The following is a 22,295-nucleotide window of genomic DNA, read 5'->3' on the forward strand; positions in this document are numbered from 1 at the left end:
TCTTCGACTGAATTATATCAGTAAGCTGCTTGAACATTTCATTTTGATTTTGCAGCATTTGAATCATGAATTGAGTTTGGGCCTGTTGTTGTTGCTGCTGTTGCTTTAACTCATCTTCTCTGACTTTTAGCTCCCTTTGCCTAAGCTCTTTCTCATCCTTCATTTGCTGTTTTTTAACATCAATGCTCTCTTTCAAATACTTTAAAGTATCTACAGATTTTCTGCGGCTTGATCTCTTGGGGTTTTCTTCACCGCTTGGTTCCTTTCTCTTCTTTGTACCGGCGAGGGTTTCCGTAGCTATCTGCCTCATATCACTGGCCATGGTTTTTTCTTGTTCTTGCTTTTTCTTTTCAGCCTCTGTCACTTCTCGACTCTCCTCAATTCGTTCCTTGATGTCTCCACACGACTGCATGATTTCATCATATTCGGCACCTACTCCTGAGGCTTTCTTTTCTTCTTGATCTTTCTTCTCGAATTCCTCCATAAGCTTGTTAAATCTATTCCTACACGATCGATCTGTTGTCTTGAAATCGTGCTGCGTGTTGGTATTCAGGTTCTCTTCAATTACTCTCCACACTCCCCCTCTATCTGACTGTTTCTTATTGTAGGGTTCTATATGTAAGACTTCACGTAAAAGACAAGAATCATGCTGACGATTCCATATAAAAAGTTCTCTTTTCCTGAAACATAAACAGGAAGGGCATAAAAACTTTTGTTAAGTTTGTTGGTTCTCTACCTGAGAAATCTGAGACCGTAATTCTTAGGTTTATGTGAACAATGCGACCTCTTGATGTGACAAACTTGGTTGGTACGGACCATGCACTGTAAGAAATAAAATGATATGAATGAAAAATAATTAAAGAAACAGTAATACTTACGTCTCTGGTTGATTCATCTTTAAAGAAGCTGTAAAAAAAAGGAAAAAGGTTAAGTTTATGAGCACGCTAGACGGAGACCATGAGAGCTTCTCATGTTTAAAATTTTGACACGATGTTGACAGAAAGGAAGAAAAAAAAAGAAAAAGAAAAAAAAAATGCCCAAAAATACCATCCTAGGCCTTCGATGAAGAGTTTAAGTGCTTATGGGATACACCTATGGCAGAGATAACCCGCTACAAAAGATAAACTTTACCTTTCAAAAACTCGTTCCTCGCGCTTCGAGTTTTGGAGGAAATCTCGTCGTGGAACGAGTTGCCAGAACGAGATGAGCACGTGTTCTGAGCAAAACGCATGCGCATTATCGTCAATGGTAAAATCTCGTTCTCGTAGTCGTACTCGTTGTCAATGCTAACACTATCTATTTCACCGTAAATCCCACAACGGGAAGACTAGCCTTCTGGCGTAGTCGCTACAACCTACGTGTGCAAGTTGACATCTCTCGTTGTTTTTTCAGGCATTGGTTTTAAAACCTCATCTAGATTGTTTTTCACTTCATCAAGAAATTATTTATTGCTTTTGCCTTTCCAGGGGTATCGTGTTTTATCTGTTATCTCAGTTTGAAAATCCTACGTGCACCTCAGGAAATGGCCGCGACTGTCAAAAAACCAAAGGCAAAATGCATTGAACGTAAAGCTAAATGTCACTGAATATTCCTTAAATTAAACTTGTAATGAATATCCAAAGCGCTGGATTTGATGAACTCTCTCACCCGCAGTGAAAATGCCATGCTGTGCATTTGTAGTTTTGTGCAGAAATAGCGCTTAAATGATTTTTGCTATCATTTCTTCATCAATGAAAACGAAATCTTTGAAATTTGAGAGCAGAAATTCACCACAAAGTTGATCTCAAATTTGATCATTTATGGTCGGTACTTTTTAAATAAAACTGATTGAATTTTTTTCTTTTTCTTAAATGAACTCCATATTTTCTTCCATGTGCCATTTACCACCAGTAAGCAAAGGGATATCTCGTTTTCGAACTCTAAATTCAGCTACACATTTATCATCCTCAATTTCAAAATGTTGGATACAAGTCATATGTGGACAGCATAGCGGCATCCGGAGACGCCATAGTATGCTTTCGGTTCGACCTTGTTGAACTGCGTCGTTGCTGTATTCGGCGACGACGATTAGACAGACTATTACTATTATTATTAAATACTAAAATACTGAGTACCAGCCATCTCGAACAGAAAGATGTTAAGCTGGAGTAGCTATCAATTGGTGCCGCTGAAACGGTTCATCACCACTTCAGTAGCCCAATTCACTTAATCTTTGTATTAATACAGCGGAAAGGTCGGCTAAGTATTGTTCCCAGATTCGATGCCAAAGAGTGGTTGCTCCGAGAGAGCAGAGCAGGTAGAGAACCAACAAACTTAACAAACGTTTTGGCCAGTTTTCCCTTTCGTCAAAAGCTAACAGTTTATGTCAATCATTCGTCCTTATAATGAATTTTATCTAAGTGTCAAGTCTTGTAGAGTTATCTGAAGGCTTACTTTTAGCTCAGCTTAGGAAGCTCTGTGCTCTCTACGTGGCATAGGAAAGGGTTGTTACAAGTGAATGATAAATAATGACGAAAAAGAGTCATAGCCACTTCTATACCACATTGGTGAGAGGCGAGTGCTCTCAACACTGCGCCATCCCTGCACCCCAGTTCAATACTTGAACTGGTTTGAAAAAAACAAACTGGTTTGAAAGAAATAAACCGGTTTGAGAAAATCTGGACCAAAATCAAATTAAACCACAACATATACGTGTTTAGCATGCTTGTTACTTGTTTTGCTTCAAAGCTTAAAGAACGAGGTACATTAATGAGTAGCGTGCCTCTTTCTCAGTGCGCTTATATCAGCTTGTTTCCCTGGCCTTGGGTCACTTAAAGAATGAGGCATAAAAATGACTGTGTGCCGTACTTGTTTCTCAGCTAGCTTATGTCGCCCCATGAGTCAACTCGTCACTTATGATGCGTTAAAAAACGAGACATACACATGTCTAGCATACTTTTTGCACAGCGCACCGTTAGTTTACTTCCGTTTCGCATATCAAGACCTGACTTCCGTTAGTCGGGTCGACTTGAAATTTGGACGACCCGATTCAGTTCGTGTATCCTATGTCCTATTGTCTTCTGACAATTTAAGCAAGTGTCTCTTATTGACACTGACTTGAAAAATTCAGGCGGATTCAACTGGATTCGAACCGGGCATCACATACATCACAGAGGTCATGGGTTCGAATCCCGTTGAAGTTGTTATAAGCCTATGAAGGTGAATCGCAACACGTACCCTAGAATTTAGCAGTAGGCAGATTGCAACCTTCACAGTCAGCCTTTTCTTTAGCATTAACGCTGAATTGTAATGAAAGGCCAGATTCAGTGGCTTATACGGCGTAGGTCATAGTTACTGTACAGTGGTTACATGAAGTGCTATAGAATGCAATGAAGATTGCATTCATGCAATTTTATTCGTTTTATTAATTCTTAGGTTAGCGAAAATTACAATGAACCAATGCCATGACTACACATTTTTTATTCTTAACACAATCTTCGGCTTATTATGTACAACTGTCACGGCCGTTTATCATGAACCTAGGCATAGTTACAATGGGTAAACAATCAGTTCAATTACTTGGTCAATACCCAGTTTTGGCTTCAACAAGGAAAGTGACTTCTCAGCGAATATTGGTCGAACAGTGTCCCCATCAGTAGGCCTCTGAATTTCGTATGCATATGTAAATAAAAGTACATTCAAGATCTATCGGTTTTCAATCTGCAGGTCGCGTGAAAAGAAGAGTCGGTTGCCCTATTCGCTTGATTCATTCGGTCAACGAATTAAAGGAAGACCTAAATCAATCTCGCGCTTTGAGTAAAGTTGCGATTCTTTGACCGCTTTTTTGGCATATTTGCGATTACTCAGAAGGCTCTATCACTGACCAGTAACAAAAAACGCACATAGTCAAATTCTGCGAGCAACCTCGCAGAATTTAACTCGATTTGCGTTTCATGATTGTTTATAATTTCAGTTTACGGTGTCCCCAATTAGTGTTCCAGCGCAAGAACGATTAGACATTTAAATAAAGTTTCTTTTCTTTACCCCACGCTTTCCCATGTTTCCCGGAGAATATTACATGGTTAATCGAGCGGCTTCCTGCTGCTTCTTCGGCCTTAACATCGTTAGATCCGCGGCAAATCGCCGCATGGAGTTGTTCAGTGTAGGCTTGACAGAGTCTCTCTCGCGCTTGAACTCTTCCTGATGTCTTCGTTAAAAGCAAAATTAATCTTCAATAGCTCTTATCTTGGTTAGGATCTACAGCTTAGCTCAGGAGACGAAGAACTTCCTGAATCTTCACTGGTCGAGGAGCTGTTAAAAAATATATTTAAGATTATCTATAAACTGAAGTAACAGTTTCTAACGAGATTAGATTGCCAAGTTTATAGAGCTACTACGATGAAAAACATCAGTTCTCATCTTTTGTATTTTTTGTTTTTGTTTTGTTTTTTTTCTGAATTGAGTAGATCGTGACGTCATTTATTTGATCAGTATGCAGCACGACAGTTTTCAGATTGTCAAATTCGCGTTCTACATACTAGTTAAGCCGCATTCACACACTGCATTTTTAAAGCTAGTGAGTAAATGACGTCATATTCTCCTCGATCCAGCTCTCCGACGGCTTATCTCTCACAACCACATCAAGTAATGGTGGACTGTGAAATGAAAATATTGCCGTCAAAATAAATCGTTTTTTGCTTGAAATGATTGCATGAAATTTCGAATTTCGAGTATTCTGCACTAGAACTTTCGAAATGTGAAGAAAAACGAAAGGTGATATTTGATAGTTCTATACTCGTCATTTGGGCAAAGTGACCTTTTTGTTCTACATTTGAGAAGACTTAAAGGGGTCTTTCCGCAGGTACCGGAAAGCATCGTGTTTTTGGTCACTTGGGATTAGTCTTTATTTGGAGTTTTTTACTTTTCTGTCTTTTGTTTCATTTGTTTTCCATAATTTCTGCTACGGTACTTGCAGAAGCTGCCACTTGAAGGCGTCCGAAGGAATACTTCAGTACTTCAGGGAGCATTTGTTGCGCAAACAAGGAATATTACTTGGCATGCAGAAACAGCTATAAGACTGGGTAAAGTCATATTATATCTTTGAGTTTAACAGCTGGTTATTACAGAAAACAAAATTCAAAAAAACTGACCCAGATTATGCAATTTAAAATCCCAGCGAAGGTCGTGGAAAATGAATGTCACTCCAAAAGAAGAAAGGGAAAAATAGAGGGAGCCGAACTAAAAACTGATTTTCATTTGTTTGACTCTTGATTGGAGCGATGATCAAAACAGCTGCTCTGGAGCAGCTCACTTCCTGGATGTCAAAAAAGCTACCAAACGGTGTTCAGATCTTTAAAAAAATTACGAAATACGCTCTGACGTTCAATTACCCTAAGAAGACGATTTACCTCTTTTCTCGAAGCCGATCAATGCAGTGAAGCAGCAACACAATCAAAGAACTTGCAGTGGAGAGGGCAATGGCCACGAAAGAAAACACAAGACGCAAATAATCCCCGCACATTGGGCAATCCTTGCCTCTAAAGACAAACATAAAGTAGAACAAGCTGCAGTACGTTGGAGGAACATTGTAAATAAAGGAGATGATGAATGTTAGCCTGGTAAATGAATGGGATGCTTTACACATAACAGCAGGAGCTCGTGATCATCAAAGGAAGCCTCTATCTCGCATACTCAATGACCTATGAGGCAACCCTTCCAGATTAAATTTATTCATCATAGAACGCCTCCCTTGGGAGATTCAGCAGGCCTACTGTTGTACAAGCAAATGAAAACAGAGCTATCTCAGCGTCGAGCAGAATGTGATACTTTTCGCGGGAAAAACCTGTTTCTAAAAATAAGTTTTCCCGGGTAAAATTAATGGTGATATAGGCTTCCCCTGATGATAGGGAGCATACCAAACAAACAAAGACGGCTACGGAAGGACAACGGCACAAAGCTATAATATCGATGGTTAAAATCTTGCTGCACGTGAAGAACACATTTTAGCATAATATTTTTGTGGTACTCTGCACAGCAACGGCGAGAAATCACTAAATTAGAGGCTTTCACGAAAACGCGAGCAGACAAATGTGAAAGTTTCATTCTCTGATTCTACTCTGAAACCGCTCGTACATAAGTTATTTTAGAATACTATGTTTATGTCGTACGGCGTGTACGAGACGCAATAATCGCTGAAGACTGAACAATAGTGCAAACTTATTTTGAGGTGACGTTTTCGTCAAAGTCGCCGTAGTATTTAGGTCGTTAATAAGTCGGGAACATTTCGAAAACAAATCCGAGTGGACTTAACGGTAGTCGATTATATGAGCTTCCTAATTCTAAATGATAAGACATATAATCACTTGAACGTCCCACTATGTGGTCATTTAATACCCATCGTGATCTACATCAACCTAAGTGACTACATCGTAAGACAACGATCATACGTCTTCGTAATTATCTATTTACCACCACAATGACCAGTAATCACTTCTTAATTATGATAATCCTGATTTTATTTAGGATGCAAGATGTATTTTTGAGAAAACAATTAGTGAAAGATGAAAACCACGTCTTGCTCTTTCGTTACCTAGGTTATGGATTACGAAAAAAAACTAGATTTCTCACTTACGGCGTTCGTTCAGGAAATAATTTTTGGACGATGAGAATCAGGGGCCCACTAATAACATATGACACCAAACTCATGAAGGCAAATATGAAACCAGAGTTTTTCTGAAATTGAAAGACAAAGATATATACATTTAAGATGAAAGCATTGTAAAGGAGTTTATCAAAAGTTACCAAGAAAACAACCAACAGCAATCCAAAATGACCTTTATTCGAAGTGGCGGTATAAACTTTCTTACAGGTCTTCTCCGTTGATCCAAAAATAAGGGAAAAAATCGCTTGAAGTCCTAAAGGAACTACAGTTGACCCTCCCGTAAGGGAACACCCGCGGGACCAAGGGTTAGTGTCCACTTACTGGAGGTGTCCGCTTATGGAAGGTTGAAAAAAAAAGGTGCGATACAGGGCATATAATACACCTCAACAAGTCTTTGAAAGCACGTTAAGACCACTTGTAATAATTATTGTGTTTCAAGGTGTAGACAGGTAGGCTTTTATAGATTGTGCTAGTAAAAGTAGCATATTGTGCCAATACCAGTGCCCATTTGTTGCCCAAATTATGCTCAAATTATGCTCCTTTTTACAATTATGCCACTTGTTCTTTAAATTATTCCTCACTTTTGCAAAATAAGCGAAACTGTGAAGTCCAAAAACGTATCAGGATCGTGTAGCAATACTTTTTTAGTGTCACAAGTTCCTCTTCTATAGCATTTTGCTTTCTTTGTCTTAAGGCAACGGTGTCTGGCTATGTTTGCTAGTTCTGGTATGGTCTCTAGCCATAACTCTATAACTCTAGTTAGCTGCAAGTTATCGGGCAGCGTGGCTGACGCCATTTGGCAAACTTGCAAATGAGACGTACTGTGACCAACACCATTTGGCAACTTCCGTTCTCGTCATCTCACGCCAGACTGTCAGCCTCCTTGGGAGGCTCCCTCTCCGTTACCAAACCGCGAATGCGGCTAAAACATTGAACAAAAATGGTCTCAGGCTTATCAATATATACCGATCGTGTTAGCAGTGCTAGGTTTCAAAAATCAGCGAGAATTATGCTAGCTTCAATTCCTCAAATTATGCCACAAGTTATGCTAGCACAACCTTTAAAATCCTATAGACAGGCCAAACACGACTCTTATTGGTCAAGATAGGAAATCCAAAGACCTCAGAGGTTTGCTCTAACAAGTACATCTTTCAAAGACCTCCCTTTAATTTTCTGTATGAAAATAGGGGAGGGTTTTTAAAGATTTCTCTTAGTAAGGGTGGGTTTTGTATAAGATGCCTTTTGTTCATTAGAATATGTTTGAAGTTCAAAAAGAACAAATGACTAGAAATTCCAAAAAGACTGACAAACATGGCAAACCAAACAAAAAAGAAACATAGAAACGAACAAAAGACATTGCATAATCCGTGATTTAGTAGAGTAGTAAGGTATAAGATTTTTAAAATGTAACAAAAGGAAAGCCGCTCGATGTTTTGCGTTATTGCGATTTTGTCATTGTGATTTATTATAAAATCAGCAGCGGTTTGATCTCCTACTTCGTTGCCCCACAAGACTGTAAAGGTGCGGGCTCGGGGCGGAGGTCTTGTGCAGCGGTTCTGACACTAGTAGAATGTTTTAGGGAAGTCACTCCCCCCTCTTTCGCCCCCTCCCGCTCTTTATTTTGTTTTTGTTTGTCTGTTTTGTTATAAGTGAAATAAAGAGTCTCTATGATCTTAGTAAAGCTTCCATGTAAGTTTTTTTTTGGTTAGGGTGGGAGGGGGCGGGGGTAATATTAAGATCGTTTGGAGGGTGGGGTTTGCATCCCTTTGCAAAATGCGGGGAAGTCCGGCATGCGGGGAGATCAAGCGGAGACCTGGCTCCAGTTGTTTAAACGATGGATAGCGCTATCCGCCGGACAAATCACTATCCAGTAGATAGTGAAGTCATAGCAAAACCAATTGCATTATCCAATGGATAGTGATTTATCCGGTAGATAACGTTATCCACCTTTTGAACAACTGGGGCCTGGATGTCAACTCCATCCTATAAATGTGATTGTGGGTCGTTTTGGCTGGTTCTGCTAAATCGAACCCTAGAGAATGCCTCTCATAAAACTTCGATAGTATGAAACGGTGTCCGATGAAAATTAACTTTATTCACCTTGTTTTTGCCAATTAGTTCTGTTGCGAAGCCGAGGGAACAAACGAGCATCGAGGAAAATCCTAACCCGAGAAGCACAACAGCAGGGTAGATCACGGCTGTGTTGCATTCAGTGATGAAATAAGACATCACTCCAGAGCAGACAACAAGTAGAGCAGCAAAGGTAAAACACCGCTAAAACAGATTAAAAAAGAAAAATAAATAAAGAGAATATTAGCAAACTGAGCAGACATGATCATCCCATATGATCTCTTTAAGGTAGATTAAGTCGCGGGCAAATCTAACTATCCAGATAATTTAACATGGCCTACACCTTCGAAGGGATGGCTTAATTTAAGCCCGCCGCACGCTACAGCTATGAGCTAGCAAAGTTTCACTCGTGAATGTTGGCGTAAGCAAGTTCCCCCAGTGTGCGGTGGCGTTTTGAGCGCTAATGTTCACGCGTGCCATCGGCGCCGAATATTCAACATGTTGAATAATTTTGAGCACGAGTGAACATTTCCTCCAAGGTGCTCGTGTGCAAAGCTATCAGATTAAAATATGAAGCAAATACGCATGTGTGTTACAAATAATCGGGTCGCAAAAGTGGAAGGCACGGTTGATATTTTGTTTTAATGCTAATAAGCCTTTCTAGCCTCGCTATGACCAGCAAATTTCAAAAGAATTTTTGTTTCAAAATGAGGGCACTAGGTCTAATTAACATAACGAAAAAAGAGTCTAAAAGTGGTCGCCACTAATGAAAGTGGTCTGTAAGCCGTCCTGACTCCTCCTTGTCTATGAAAGAGATAGCGTTGGAGCGTTTGGTGGAAAAGACTGCTCATCAACGTCTGCTTAACAGTAAACCATTTTAGTAGCACTTCTTTCGAATTCCCATTTTGAACGGTATTGCAAGGATAATTATACTGAGTGCAACGCAAACGACTTCCCAAAGTTGGGGAATTGTCTGTTTTGGTGTCCCCTGAGGTGGGTGGGAATTGACCGCCAAGTAAGCCCGAGACAGTTTGACTGGAACGATAGGGCATCTTTAACAGGAATAACTGATCTACACATAGCACCTGTTTTGTCCTAATAATAAATACAAGCATTTCAGAAATCACGATGTCGCTTAGAGAATAGGTAATTGATAGTTGAGGAGTACATGGCGAGCTTACCTGTGATCAGGCATATTTTTCTCCCTCTCTAGAGAAAGAACGCCTGATCAAAGGGTAGTATCTCGAGCAGAAATGAGCCATTGTAAGGGGTTTTAGGGATAAGAGATAACTGACGAAACAATTGTAGGGATAAGGGATAACCAAGTACTTAAGTTTGATAAGTAATTTTAGGGATAACAGCCTCAGTCATTTTAGGGATAAAGGATAACTGCTCCCGGAATTTTAGGGATAAGGGGTGACTAAAACCCACGTAACAGGGCCACAAAATTGCATTTCGAGGAGTCAAGAGATTCTAATCTAATGCAAAGACTCTCGTCACTTGAGATACAAAAAAAAATTAACGAAAACGAAACAAAGATATCTTTAAACAGCTGAAAATAATGTTTACAATAAAATTGTTAATATTTCAAAGGAAGTGTATGAATCACAAAAAAAGATAAATCTAAAATCACTCATTTTTATTTACGAGTTTTCACGGACGCCGAGCCACTTTTAATTTACTATCTGTAACGTATTATGGTTGTCCTTTTGTTTTGACGAAAAGAGCTTTCATATCCAGCTGAGCTCTGTTTGATGGCTTTCATCTATCTCTCATATCCACTTTTACTTCTACCACTTACACTTACACTTTACTGATGGTAAAGCAGAGCTGCATCCATTTGCATGGTCGTGGGTTCGATAGGAAATCTTTGTTTAGGTTTTTTGGTTTCATTAACACAAGGCTATCGTTCTCCAATAACTCTCCCGGAGAGTAAGGTACTGAATATTGAAAGTGCATTGCACAATGAGCTCTCTCTGAAAATGTGCGCAAACTCCTTTGTTAATGAAACGCAATGTAAATAATGACGTCAGTAGATTTCCTTATTAGGGAGCTTAATAAAGCTCGAGACGGTTTTGAGCCGCGGAAAGCAACCGGAAGTGAACTTTTCTCCTTCTTAATTTGTTTTGACACATTTATATTTTCATATATCCTTTCTCTAATAGAACAATTAATTTAAAACTCTGATAGAGGTTATTTGCGTGCAAAATGTTCACTTCCGGTTGCCATCCGTGCCTCAAAACGTCTCGTGCTTAAGCTTCGCATTCTCCTTGAAGTCTGGGGCCTTTTTAGGCTTCTCCGCAACTGCTTAACTAAGTTTTCTTTCCTTAACTGCGATGGTCTTTCACTTTGAAAAAGACATGTATAAGCAATAGATCTTCTTTGTTTCTGATCCAAACGCTTTCCTTGAAAGGTTTATTTCCTCCGGTTTAAAGTTATCTATCTGTGGGACTGGGAATAATCTTTTTTTAACGCGAAGGTTATGCCAGAAGGCCATTACCCAGAGGTGTCGATCTCTCTCATTTGGCGTTGGCCAATGAGTTTTTTTTATTATCTAAATTTAGAATACGGGTCCCGCCAAATTATGGCCAATCAGATTGGGCATTATGACCGCGGCACCAGTATTGGTTTGCAACCAAGTAGCCGCACGAGGGATTGTTCGTGCTTAAGGCCTGGAAAAACGCTCGCAACATTTCAACGCACCATCTTGCAACATTGTTGGGCACACCATGTTGATGTTGCCTTACCCAATTTACCTTACCTTGTTTCCAATTATCCCAACAAACGTCTTTGAAAATATAGAAGATACTGTGGCACTGATAAACATAATGAGTGGCAGGTAAGCAATGGATTCCTGAAAAAAAAAAAAAAAGAAAAAGAAAAAAAGCTACAATTGCAGTTTTACACCTAACTGTTTCCAATGTACAGGGCCTTTTCATCTAGTAAATAGTATTTGTAAAATTACACAACTTTGAAAAAAAAGATGGGGCACAGCTGGCCTTAAATTTTAGAAAGTTTTCCAAAAGCAGGCAAGCGAAATTCAGTGCTTAAAGCAGATTGAAGAGCAGTCACTGGCGATATCATATCTGACGTAGAAGAGTTTCTTCTTCGTGGCCAAAAATTGACTCTTTTAGTTTTGGTTATAGAATGGCCTATTGGTTCAATCTTTTGACATCTGTACATACCTTACTAAGACGAAGTCTGTGAATAAGTAAAAGCGGCAGATAAGAATAGGCGTGATATTGTAAGGCCCTTGTACAGGAATACACGACGGCAACCTGGAGATAATATTAAAAAATGACAGTGGCATTGAGCTTCAGGGTTGTCTTGGGCTGTAATAAGAAGTGCTGTTAGTAGTTGTTGTATAAACCGTTTCATTTCTTTAATGTTGATAATCATATGATTTAGGGTGTGGAATAAATAAGCACGAGTAATTGTTTTCAAATACGGCGAAAAAATTTCAAATGCAGTTTGTGGTCTTTGAAAGAATTTACGAGTGTTCATGTAATCCAAGTTGCATACCCTGCGGTTCTAGTGACCAAAAAAACATGAGATAATAATTCGAATCCCAGTGATAACCCTATGATAATTATTTGATATTTATTTAGTATTAGTTTGCGCTCAGGTTGCGAACGTTTATCCGTTGATTTTACTCCACCTTCTCACCAACTGACCAATAAGGTGTCGTCTTTGAAATAATAGAGAGCTTTAGATTTTAGTACAAGAACGACTACAAGTACGAGATTTTCTCATAAGGCAACAGTGAGCACGCATTCTGGCGGGAAAAACGTGATGCCGCCGTCATTTTAGTACGAAGTTTTGCAAAAAGGTCGGCGAATCAAAACAAGTCAACAACACGGTAGCAGTTTTGGCTTTTTTTTTTTTGATGAGCAAAAAGGCTCAGTTACCAGCAATAAGAATAACTGAGCAACCTATACTGCTAACAAAGAGTAAGATTAAGCGTACGGGTTATAAATTTCCTTAGCATTTCCGCTAAAAACGGGCAGTCAAAACTCGTACTCGTTCTCGTCCTCGTCGTAGAATATAAAAGTCCCTAATCACGCAGGTTGACACAGAACTTAAAAAAAGATTTCAAATAATTTTCATCGGAATAGGGTCATTTATGGAAGAATCGCTCTTTTACTTCATGTTCTCTTGAAATGACTTGTGTAATTATTGCGTGATATATATGTTGATTGGCTCGCGTGGAGGGCGAAGAACACGATAAGATCACTCCTAAACACATCAATGAATTGGAGCGGCCATTATGAAGGAGAGCACATGGACAACACATATACCACACGGCATCTTGGGTACCTACCACATATGCATTATGGGCACTATGCGTAAATTATCAACATAATGAAGCTCAATTTCAGAATGGACATTCTGTAATTAAGATGTGGAAAATTAATTGAGGTAACATGTGAACTTCATTTGGATTTCACGGCAAAGAAATACATGTGACCTAAATCCTATGTTTTCAATGGCTGTCAACCAATTACATCTGTACTTACCATGTATAAGCGCGGATCAATGAGCCAGTTTCGTATAGTCCTCTTTGCGTGTGTTCGTGATGGAAGAGCGGCTTCACTGTCGCGTGAAATAATAAAAGGCTTGCTGTTTGCCTTAGTCTCGGATAAAGAAACGCCCTTGGTTGCCAGTGAAACAGCTGGGAGGTTGATGGGTGCTGGAACTTTGTCGACGTTTTTGTCATTCGAAACAACACTTGAATTAAGTTCCATTATACTACCAGAGAAACCTCTGTTGTCAACACCGGCGCAATAAACATTTCTCGGTGAAAGATTTTCTTCCGGAACATCGTCCTTCTTCGACAACGCTGGCTTTTCTTCCCTCTGGTCTCTGATGGTCGTCCATCGGATATCATCGCGGAAACTAACACGAGAAGTTTTGCGCGACGGGAAACTCAACTCTCTGGTTTGGTCGTTTTTGCAATTCGAATCAGCATCTGAACTCAATTTCATTGCACTACCAGGAAAACCTGGATTTTCAACAACACTGCAGTTAACATTGCTTGATATCGATGAAAGATTTTCTTTCGGAACATCTTCTTTCTTTGTTGTCGCTGACTCTTCCTTCTGCTCACTGATAGGCGACCATTGGATCCCATCGCAGAAACTAACACGAGAAGTTTTGCGCGACGGAAAACTCGGCTCTCTGGTTTGGTCCTTTTTGCCAGTCGAATCAGCATCTGAACTCAGTTTTATTGCACTACCAGAAAAACCTCTATTGTCAACAACACTGCTGTTAACATTGCTTAATATCGATGAGAGATTTTCTTTAGGAACATCTTCTTTCTTTGTTGTCGCTGACTCTTCCTTCTGGTCACTGATAGGCGTCCATCGGATCCCATCGCAGAAACTAACACGAGAGGTTTTGCGCGATGGACAATCTCGCTCTTTGGTTGTCTCAGTCTTTAATTCTGTAATGCAACAAAGAAGACTCGTAACAAAGAAGATTGTTTCGTCTCATAGCCGGTCATAGTAGCACGCATTTGCCTCATCTCTGTTCTCTGTTTTAAAAACTGCTTAGCCTGATCTATTTTAAATCATTTTAACAATCCTGTTGCTATAGCGCAGGATTATTATCCAGGCAAAGAGTTCCCGATTTCAAGTCCCAGTGGACTGATCTCTGTATGTGTCAGCTGCTTTTATAATAAGGAGGCTCAAACTAGTTTCAACAATTCCGAGTGAATGCTTATTAGAACGATTCATTCTACAACACTATTTCGCGTAAAGACAATGTCATGGTGTCAACTGAAACCCCAATCATTGCTTAACAATATTAGCAGGCTAAGATAAAACCTGCAGTAAAATTCTTAGGAGTTGATTCATAGCTACCTTTACAGCTAGAAAAATTGGTGGCTGTAAACTCGCTGAGGACCAGGGAATTTTTTTTTAACTTTGTAGAGAGTTTAAGTTTCATCGTTAAAGTTAGCCTGCTAATCACTATCCAACAATGAAAATTGAAGGTCACCGAGCTCATGTTCATCCTTATATGAGCGTATAAAGGCAAAATATGGGGTGTTCTAGGTGGCTTTTTTGTTTCCATGGAGATCTATTACGTCACATTAATAAGTGCATATTTAAGTTGTTAATTAAGAAATTATTCAGTTTGGACTTTCATATGCATATGGTGTGATAATCTTTCCGCTACGTAAAACAGCGTTGTACAGTTAATCGCTTTTACTAATAAGACATCCTCCCAGAATTGTTAAAACTGACAAGGGCCACCTTAATTGAGATATTAAAATAGGTAGACCAATAATATACCCAAGCTGAAAGAGCTTATCTTGAAACTGCTTTCAAAACGAGGGGAAAAGTGTGAGTGACTCAAAGAACCAGATCTGTTCTGTTAAAGAAAACAAATTCACAGCAAAAAGACAAACAAACGTTGAATGATGCAGGTTTTTAAACTTACTAATTTAACTTTCTTTAGAACTTTCTTTTTCAAACTTCACGATTTACTTTGTCCAACAAGCTCTTTCCAACTGAATTGTTTGTGACTTTCTTGAAAAAAAATGTAGTATTCTTTTTCTACAATTAAACACTCAACCTGTTGCAAGACTGGCCATCAATTCTCCGCGAGCATCCGACGAAATGAAAGACGTTAGACTCTAAGAAGGAAGGAAAATGCGATTCACAATAGGAATTAATCAATAAACCAAGTTTACCACTCTCGTTACCCTGCTTTCTCAAAAAATAACCACATCACAAACAAAGGTTCAGTTTTGGTAATGACCAAGTTTAAGTGTCCATTGTTTCAGTTATAGATTTCTTTAGGATTCAACAAATCAAACATCGGTTTTAACAAGAGCAAATAGAAGACAAGACAACAATCGCAATATGACATGGCAAATCAAAAGACTAAGGCATCATCCTGAAAATTTTAAAAGTGGGCAACCATGGGCTGAGGCCTGAGCTTTCACTACGCCATGGATTGTGGTCTTATTGCCTCAAAGAGCTGATTATTTTCTTCAGGTAATCCGTACATACGCGTCCTGCTTTACTAACTAGCTAGGCGAGAAAACCGGACTCAGTGAAATGTTGCAATGGGTTTTCAAGCTAAATTTAAAACAGAGTAGCGTATAGACTAGGCCCAAACTTACCGCGAAATTTGCCGCCTGTAAGGTCGATAATTTCCTCAAGGGGATGTCGGGATTCGCGTTCATGCAAAGAGGCTCTTTAGTCCCAACATGAAATATCAGAGCAAGCAAAACCCCTAGTCCCACCAATGTTGCAGACATTACCTGAAAAATAAGGGATATTTGTTTTTAATAAATTCTCAACCTCGGATAATGCATTTCCCGTGTTCTGATTGGTTCACTTAATCTCGGTTATCATCTCATATACCTTAGTTTGACCTTATATGGTAAATGATTGCGCTAAACGTTGCTAAGCTTTTTTTTTTTTTTCGCCGGAAAGCGAAACTTCTCTCTGAATAAAGCCAAAGAAGAAAAAAAATTGTGGAAAGTTTGGATCAATACCGACGTTTAGAGGTACGCGAAAAGTCAAGAAATGTTTTTATGATGAGCCTACGTCTGTCTTACACATCGCCTCTTCATCAAATTTTTTCGATTTCGCTCGGATTTTCTCCCTTTTTCGCTCGTATCTCGTATTTCCAAACTTTTGGAGTTTAAGGAATTTAATAAAACAATTATTCCATTGGCGCTTGTTGGATATGAGAATGGTTATAGCCAACGAGGCGCTACGCGCCTCGTTGGCTATTTACCATCTCATATCCAACGCGCGCTCATGGAATAATTGTTAAATAAACTTGAATATCGGAGAATGCCTGTCCCGGTTTCTGACTATTTGATAAATTAAAACAACGCCGAACAACAACCTAAATCTTAAACAATACCAGTAGCAAAAGCTACTCAGCTTTCAAGACCTTTTCAAGGACGTATCTATATCCTAGACTATAGACTAGTGGCTTATCGGTTTTAAATTTTAAGCTGTCATTGGACAAACAAAGTCGGCTCCAGAAATACGAAATACCCACCAAACAAAGTAAACAGTATGGACGGTTGCAAAAGTGGTAGAAATTCCTGATATCAGCCATTCAAAGCTCAAAGCAAATGCGAACTAACGGCTCTTTCCTAGCACTGTACCTAAACAAGGAAGTACGTTCGTTTTTTAACAGAGTTAACTGATTAGAGTGTAATGTGAAGTGGTAGGTTTCTACCCCATATGAAGTATGTGAGCGTTAGCCCTACTAATGGAAATGGCCCACACAAGGACAGAGAAAAACTCTGACCAGGGTGGGAAACTCTGACCAGGGTCCCACCCTGGTTAGAGTTTTGCTCTGTCCTTGTGTGGGCCCATTTCAGTTAGCAGGGCTAACGCTCAGATAGCACTTCACATTACACTCTAATCGGTTAAATCTGTTCAAATATAAGTGCTAAACGGCCAACGTTTGCAAAAACGCAATCCTGTCTTGTACGTTCGTTTTTGCCGATTGACTAAGTTTTTAAACCTATCAGAACGCGTAGTTATGCCAACTCAACAACCCCAAAGTTTATTGCGACACTGAAACAAGAAAAGATCAAACCGCACAAAAACCGACAAACCGATCTCAAAGAAGACCGTCAAAACCGAAAACCCCAACGCCGCCTCGCCCCCATCTGTGTGAACTCTGACCGCGATGGTATGGAACCATTCGTATTGTTGAGCCAATTTCCCTCAACCATTATAAAGTTAATAAAATGTCCATAGTTTCAATTAAGTATGATATAAAAATAAACACCAAATACTTTACCATGAAATCCTTGGAACTATTTTCAGAAATTTGACTTTTGGAGTCCAGGCCAAATATTACCCAAGCCACAGCACAGGTCGAAATACCACTCAAATAAGTAAAAGCAGTCCTAAAATGGGAAATAGCATGTTTAATTACCACTTCAAAATTCGGGGTTTGAACATTATTATGACTATCAAGTGTAGCGGAAAGGGAGTCTTAAAAACTAAACTGAAGTAATTTTGGTTTCAATTAATCTACTTTAAATGCATTGAATGAATTCCCTATCACTGCTATTCCTCTGTTCTTTTATTCGAAAGAATCTTAACTTGATATTTGTGATATCCTTCATTTAGAGTAAACCTTTTCGTCAAATATTATTGAATCTTAAGATTATCAGCAATCAATTAACTAGATCTCAATCTGTATTTCACTGTAGTACCTCACATCTTTACAATAGAAATATTCAGTCGCTCTTGTCTTAAATATCAATTAGTTCCTTTCGTAATCTTTGTCATTGTAAATGTAAGAATTAACTATTTTATCTTTGCTCCACCCAACTCGACTAGCCTTACTATTAAAATTTGGGTGGACAAACTTTTCATTGTAACTAGTATTGTATGAAATAAACGTTGTTGTTGTTGTTGTTGTTGTTGTTGTTGTCTTAGAGGATGATAGAAAAGTGCATGGATGATTTGTTGCACTGGGGGACCATGGGAGCCGCACTGCACCCATGCGCATGCGCAGACAGTGCAGCCCAGTGGTTGGGGCGCTTGCCTTGACGGTTCAAGACCCACTCTGACCACTCGTTGCCTTTGATCGTGGTACTCCCTAATTCAACTTCTCGGTACTTGTAAATAGCCAACTGGTTTGTCACCAGCCAGTTTGGATTTTGAACTATTGTTACTGTTCTGTTCTGTTGTTTCGTTGATTGTATTTCAATGGCCCTGAAAAGCCCCTTTGGGGAGTGGACAATGAAGTTTGCATGCAAGTCTCTATATACCAACAGGATGTCTTAACAATGTGACATTGGCTTGAATTGCAAATGTCTCGTATGTAAAGGACAATGATTAGGTACAAACCTCCATGCGCTCAATTCTACTGCTTCCATTTGATCTTTGGCAATGAACGGAATAAGAGACAAATGAGAAATATCCAATAAGCTGCCGGCGACACCCAAAATGAGGTTCAATATTCCAAAGTATATCAGCAACCGCTCTTGTCCATTCTCACACTGAAAAAGGTAGCAAGGAGTGAAAAATAGCGGGACGAATACTGCTTCCAAAATCGTCGCACACAAATGCCAAGACTTTCTTTTTCCAAGCTTTCGGGACAGAAATGGAACGCGGATTCTGTCCAACAAGATCGCACAAACGGGCGACATGACAGTGTGAACCAACTGTTTTTCAAGAATCAACCAGGCGGAATCTGTGGCAGAGAGACGAAGCACGTTCATAAAGAAGACAAGACGGAAAGAGAAGAGAAGTTGTCGAGTGATGTCATTGATGGCGTGGCCCAATCCACAAGCAAAACGTTGAAAGAAGGGTGTGCGAGACTCAGCCTGTGACTCGCTTAAATCATAAGATCTATGATGCAGATACAGTGCATTCATTGAAAAAACCTGAAAAAAAGTGATTGTCAGTTATTTTGCAGCTAGTCATGTGGATGGAAGGCTGAAAGGCTTTGTAAATAACAAGAGGTTAACCTGTTCTAGAAGATTCTTAGTTCATAGATCTCCATATGTAAAAATCCCTTTGCATTGGTTATGTCATCCTTAGGGGATGGGTAATTTGAATTTCAAAGGAATTTCATATACCACATCCCCTCACTTCACTGGTTATAATCCACCCTTTCCAGCTTAGCTCTCGAGAAATAAAATATAAACAAATAAACCGTTGTCATGGCCTTAACACGTAATCCAAAGCTTAATATAGCTTGATGACGTCAGATGAAAGAGGTTATTCTTGACCTTCTCAAAACGAAGGTTTTACATCTTGAAAACCAAGAATGAAAATCAACGATGGTAGGTTAGAATGACGTTACGATGACTCACTCATCATTTTCAAATCGTAAACTATAGTCGGATATAATAAAATGCTTGTCAACAATTAACCTAGTGTCCTTTAGGTGAATAGTTTCGCATTGATTGAGTCAGATTGACCGTTCAGTTTAGCGGTTTCTTGTCTTTGATAAAAAGGATTGCCTCTCGTAAATTAGGCATTCCAGCTTCCCACAGCATTTCACACCATCGAACGTCATTCTAACCTACTATCGCTGATTTTTATTATTAATTTTATATCCATCTCTACGAACATCTCTATACACAGGTACACAGGAGGTTATCGTGAGGTACGGCAAGGTATGATTTGGTGTGTTGCGAAAGCTGTGTAGAGACGATATGTTATTCAAAGATTTCATGGGTAGTTTTTAATTTCAGGTATGTTTACATAGACAACAAATACACTCGTGGCCTATGAATTATACCTAGTTCTCTGTCTGCGATCGAGGTTGATGTTCAAGCCAGTAAAATATTTCAACCGTCCCCCAACTTTTACTATGTTCAGATGATAGTTGATTTTGGCGAGGGTTCTATATTATCCTGTAGAATATACAGGAACTGCGCAAAGGAATTGGTGGGCGATCAAAACTAATAAAAGGTGGACATGTCATGCAATGTAAGAGATTTTATGTGACAGTTATCTCGATGCAATGTGCATCCTTCACAAAGGCTCTTGACCAGCTATTGTCGGTCTTATCAACTGTGTTGTCCTTTTACCTGATCCTTGAAGCTACCGCGAAAAAAATCACTGATCAGTAGATTTATTAACATCAGCTTCAGAGTGCCTGTGCTGCAGCTGAAACAATAGCGAGTCATTTTGCAGTTCGAGTAGAAACAACGAAGAGCCGTTTTCATGCAAATATATTCAAATTTATATGCACAAACTGCAGTCTGGCAGAGACTACAAGAGCTTTGAAAGAATGCGCGGATATGTCGCATTTGCAGTTCAAGTACGATTAGACCTTTCTCTGAACAGATCAATTTTGAGAGTGATTACTGCTCGAGAATCCAGTCTGTGAAAAGGAACTTAAGGGTGTTTTTTTTTTCTTATCCGATAGGTTTCCGATACATTCCAAGGTCAATTTTAGTTTAACGAATCCATTAATTTGACTGTTTCGATCCGGAGTCTGGTCTATGATTACAAGAGAGCTACAAACTGATAAGAAAAAGTCAAAAAGACAAGGAGCTAATTTGATTAGCAGTGCTTCAAAAGTCCTATCCGTTTGTATTACTGGCAATTCATCGTGAACAAGTGTACCTCTTAAATTCTTTCCTTGTTTCTACATGTACTAAGAAACCCCTGACTCCGGAATGGTTTTAAAACGTTTCCTGCCAGTTTCGGTTACCCCGTAACAGGGGAAATATGCATTAAACATTTAAAAAGGTGTTAATTAATGGTTCTAAAATATAAACTGACTTACCATTGTGAGTCAACTGAGTCAACGGCGAGTTTTCAATGAAAGATTTCCAACCAATTTAGTATGATGACCGGTTGAGCGTTAACGACTTATGTGAGTCAAAAGTGCGATAAGCCAGACTTTATATGGAGCGACATTTGCGCAAAAAAAAAGAACAATGATTGCGTGTGCACAGCCGTCGAATGCAGGAAATGAAGGTTAATTACGAAGGTCACAAGAGCCAGCCAAGCGCTATTGTTCTCCAACTGCTTCGTCAACGGTTCTCAATGTCTCTCTTTTTATTTTGTGAGATCATCTCATTTACCCTAGGACTTTCAGTTGGCTTAGTAAAAGATCATCTGACCCGCTCTCGTGTGGTATGAATATGTTCCTTAGAAATGCGTAAAGACGTCAAGTCCATATGCAATGTACACCGAATGATTGCTGTGACCGTAGTTCTTGTAACGTCATGGATCATGAGCTCGCGTGCGCAAAATCTGGGGTTTATCATTTGATACACTCCGAACCTACTAAAAACAAACCGAGGCTGAGATTCAGTTAACGACGTCTTCATTGTGGTTTTCTTACATGGAATGATACACTGAAGGAATTCAGTTTGTAGTATACCACATTTTAAGAAAGTTAAGAATAAAAATTAGCAATCATTTGGTTAGAATTACGTTTTGATGACTCTCACTCATCATTTTTCAAATTCGTCAAGTCCGATTTCATTATGTAATAAAATTAAAAAGGAATGCAACGTGCATGGAATGCACGTGAGTGTCAATTGAGTAAATAGTTTTTGATTCAGTTTAGGTTTCTTGCCTTTGATAAGATAGGCATTTCGTAAATTTGTCTTTCCAGCTTTATTCAATTGTGAATTTAAGGTAAAACTTTTTGTGGCATTCGGATACATACGGCCAATTAGGCTCTGGTTGGAATATTAATTACAAAGGGTGACATCACGACAAACATCGCTATGAGTTTTTCCAGGCTAACAGCTTGATTTTATATAAGGTCGAATTTACAGTAATTGGATGATAATGATCCGTGATCATAGCTGTGAGTTTGTCCTTGAGTTTATTTCTGTCGACATTCTTTGACATCCGTTGCTCTTTCTTAAACTTAAACTCTTTTATTATTTTTTTTTATAGCATAGGAATCAACTTTGTGAGAATATCGAGGCTAAAATTTGCGAAAATTTAACAAAATTCTGAGGATTTGAAAAAGAGTATAACTTTGTGTGGTGCAAACTTGTAAATAAAATACAATTTTATGTTTTAAACCGCACTCAGAATGCTTTAGGGATGCTTTTTTGTCAAAGCCAAAATGACAAAGTTAGTGTCATCTATTAAAATACAATAAAAAA

The 22,295-nt window shown here is 39.0% G+C and overlaps 1 protein-coding gene across 4 annotated transcripts; it reads right to left on the minus strand.

Annotated features, from left to right (window-relative positions):
- Positions 1-541: 541 nt before the first annotated feature.
- On the minus strand, positions 542-21,363 carry LOC138042182 (uncharacterized). 4 transcript variants are annotated; one of them, XR_011130958.1, is made up of 14 exons: positions 20,951-21,363; positions 18,553-18,898; positions 17,492-17,600; positions 15,840-15,980; positions 15,287-15,347; positions 13,228-14,153; positions 11,896-11,988; positions 11,472-11,564; positions 8,741-8,914; positions 6,611-6,711; positions 5,388-5,516; positions 4,024-4,290; positions 879-906; positions 542-680 (listed from the first exon to the last, which is right to left on the minus strand). XR_011130958.1 is itself a non-coding variant. In XM_068887980.1 (12 exons), exons 1-12 carry the CDS (start codon positions 20,951-20,953, stop codon positions 4,230-4,232), a joined length of 2,430 nt encoding a protein of 809 aa, XP_068744081.1. In that variant the 5' UTR covers positions 20,954-21,363; the 3' UTR covers positions 3,440-4,229. The 4 variants fall into 4 exon arrangements, 1 of the variants encoding a protein (XP_068744081.1); XR_011130956.1 differs by having other exon boundaries at positions 18,553-19,091; XR_011130957.1 differs by lacking the exon at positions 20,951-21,363 and adding an exon at positions 19,176-19,280 and having other exon boundaries at positions 18,553-19,091.
- Positions 21,364-22,295: the final 932 nt, after the last annotated feature.

This window comes from Montipora capricornis, chromosome 3, assembly GCF_036669925.1.
Source record: "Montipora capricornis isolate CH-2021 chromosome 3, ASM3666992v2, whole genome shotgun sequence".
Taxonomy (NCBI): Eukaryota; Metazoa; Cnidaria; class Anthozoa; order Scleractinia; family Acroporidae; genus Montipora; species Montipora capricornis.

Coding starts and splice junctions, on each gene's coding strand:
- LOC138042182 (XM_068887980.1), bottom strand. Junction 6,712..8,740: donor AACTAATTGGCAAAAACAAG/GTGAATAAAGTT, acceptor TTTCAATTTCAG/AAAAACTCTGGTTTCATATT. Junction 4,291..5,387: donor GATCGGCTTCGAGAAAAGAG/GTAAATCGTCTT, acceptor ATTTTTTAACAG/CTCCTCGACCAGTGAAGATT.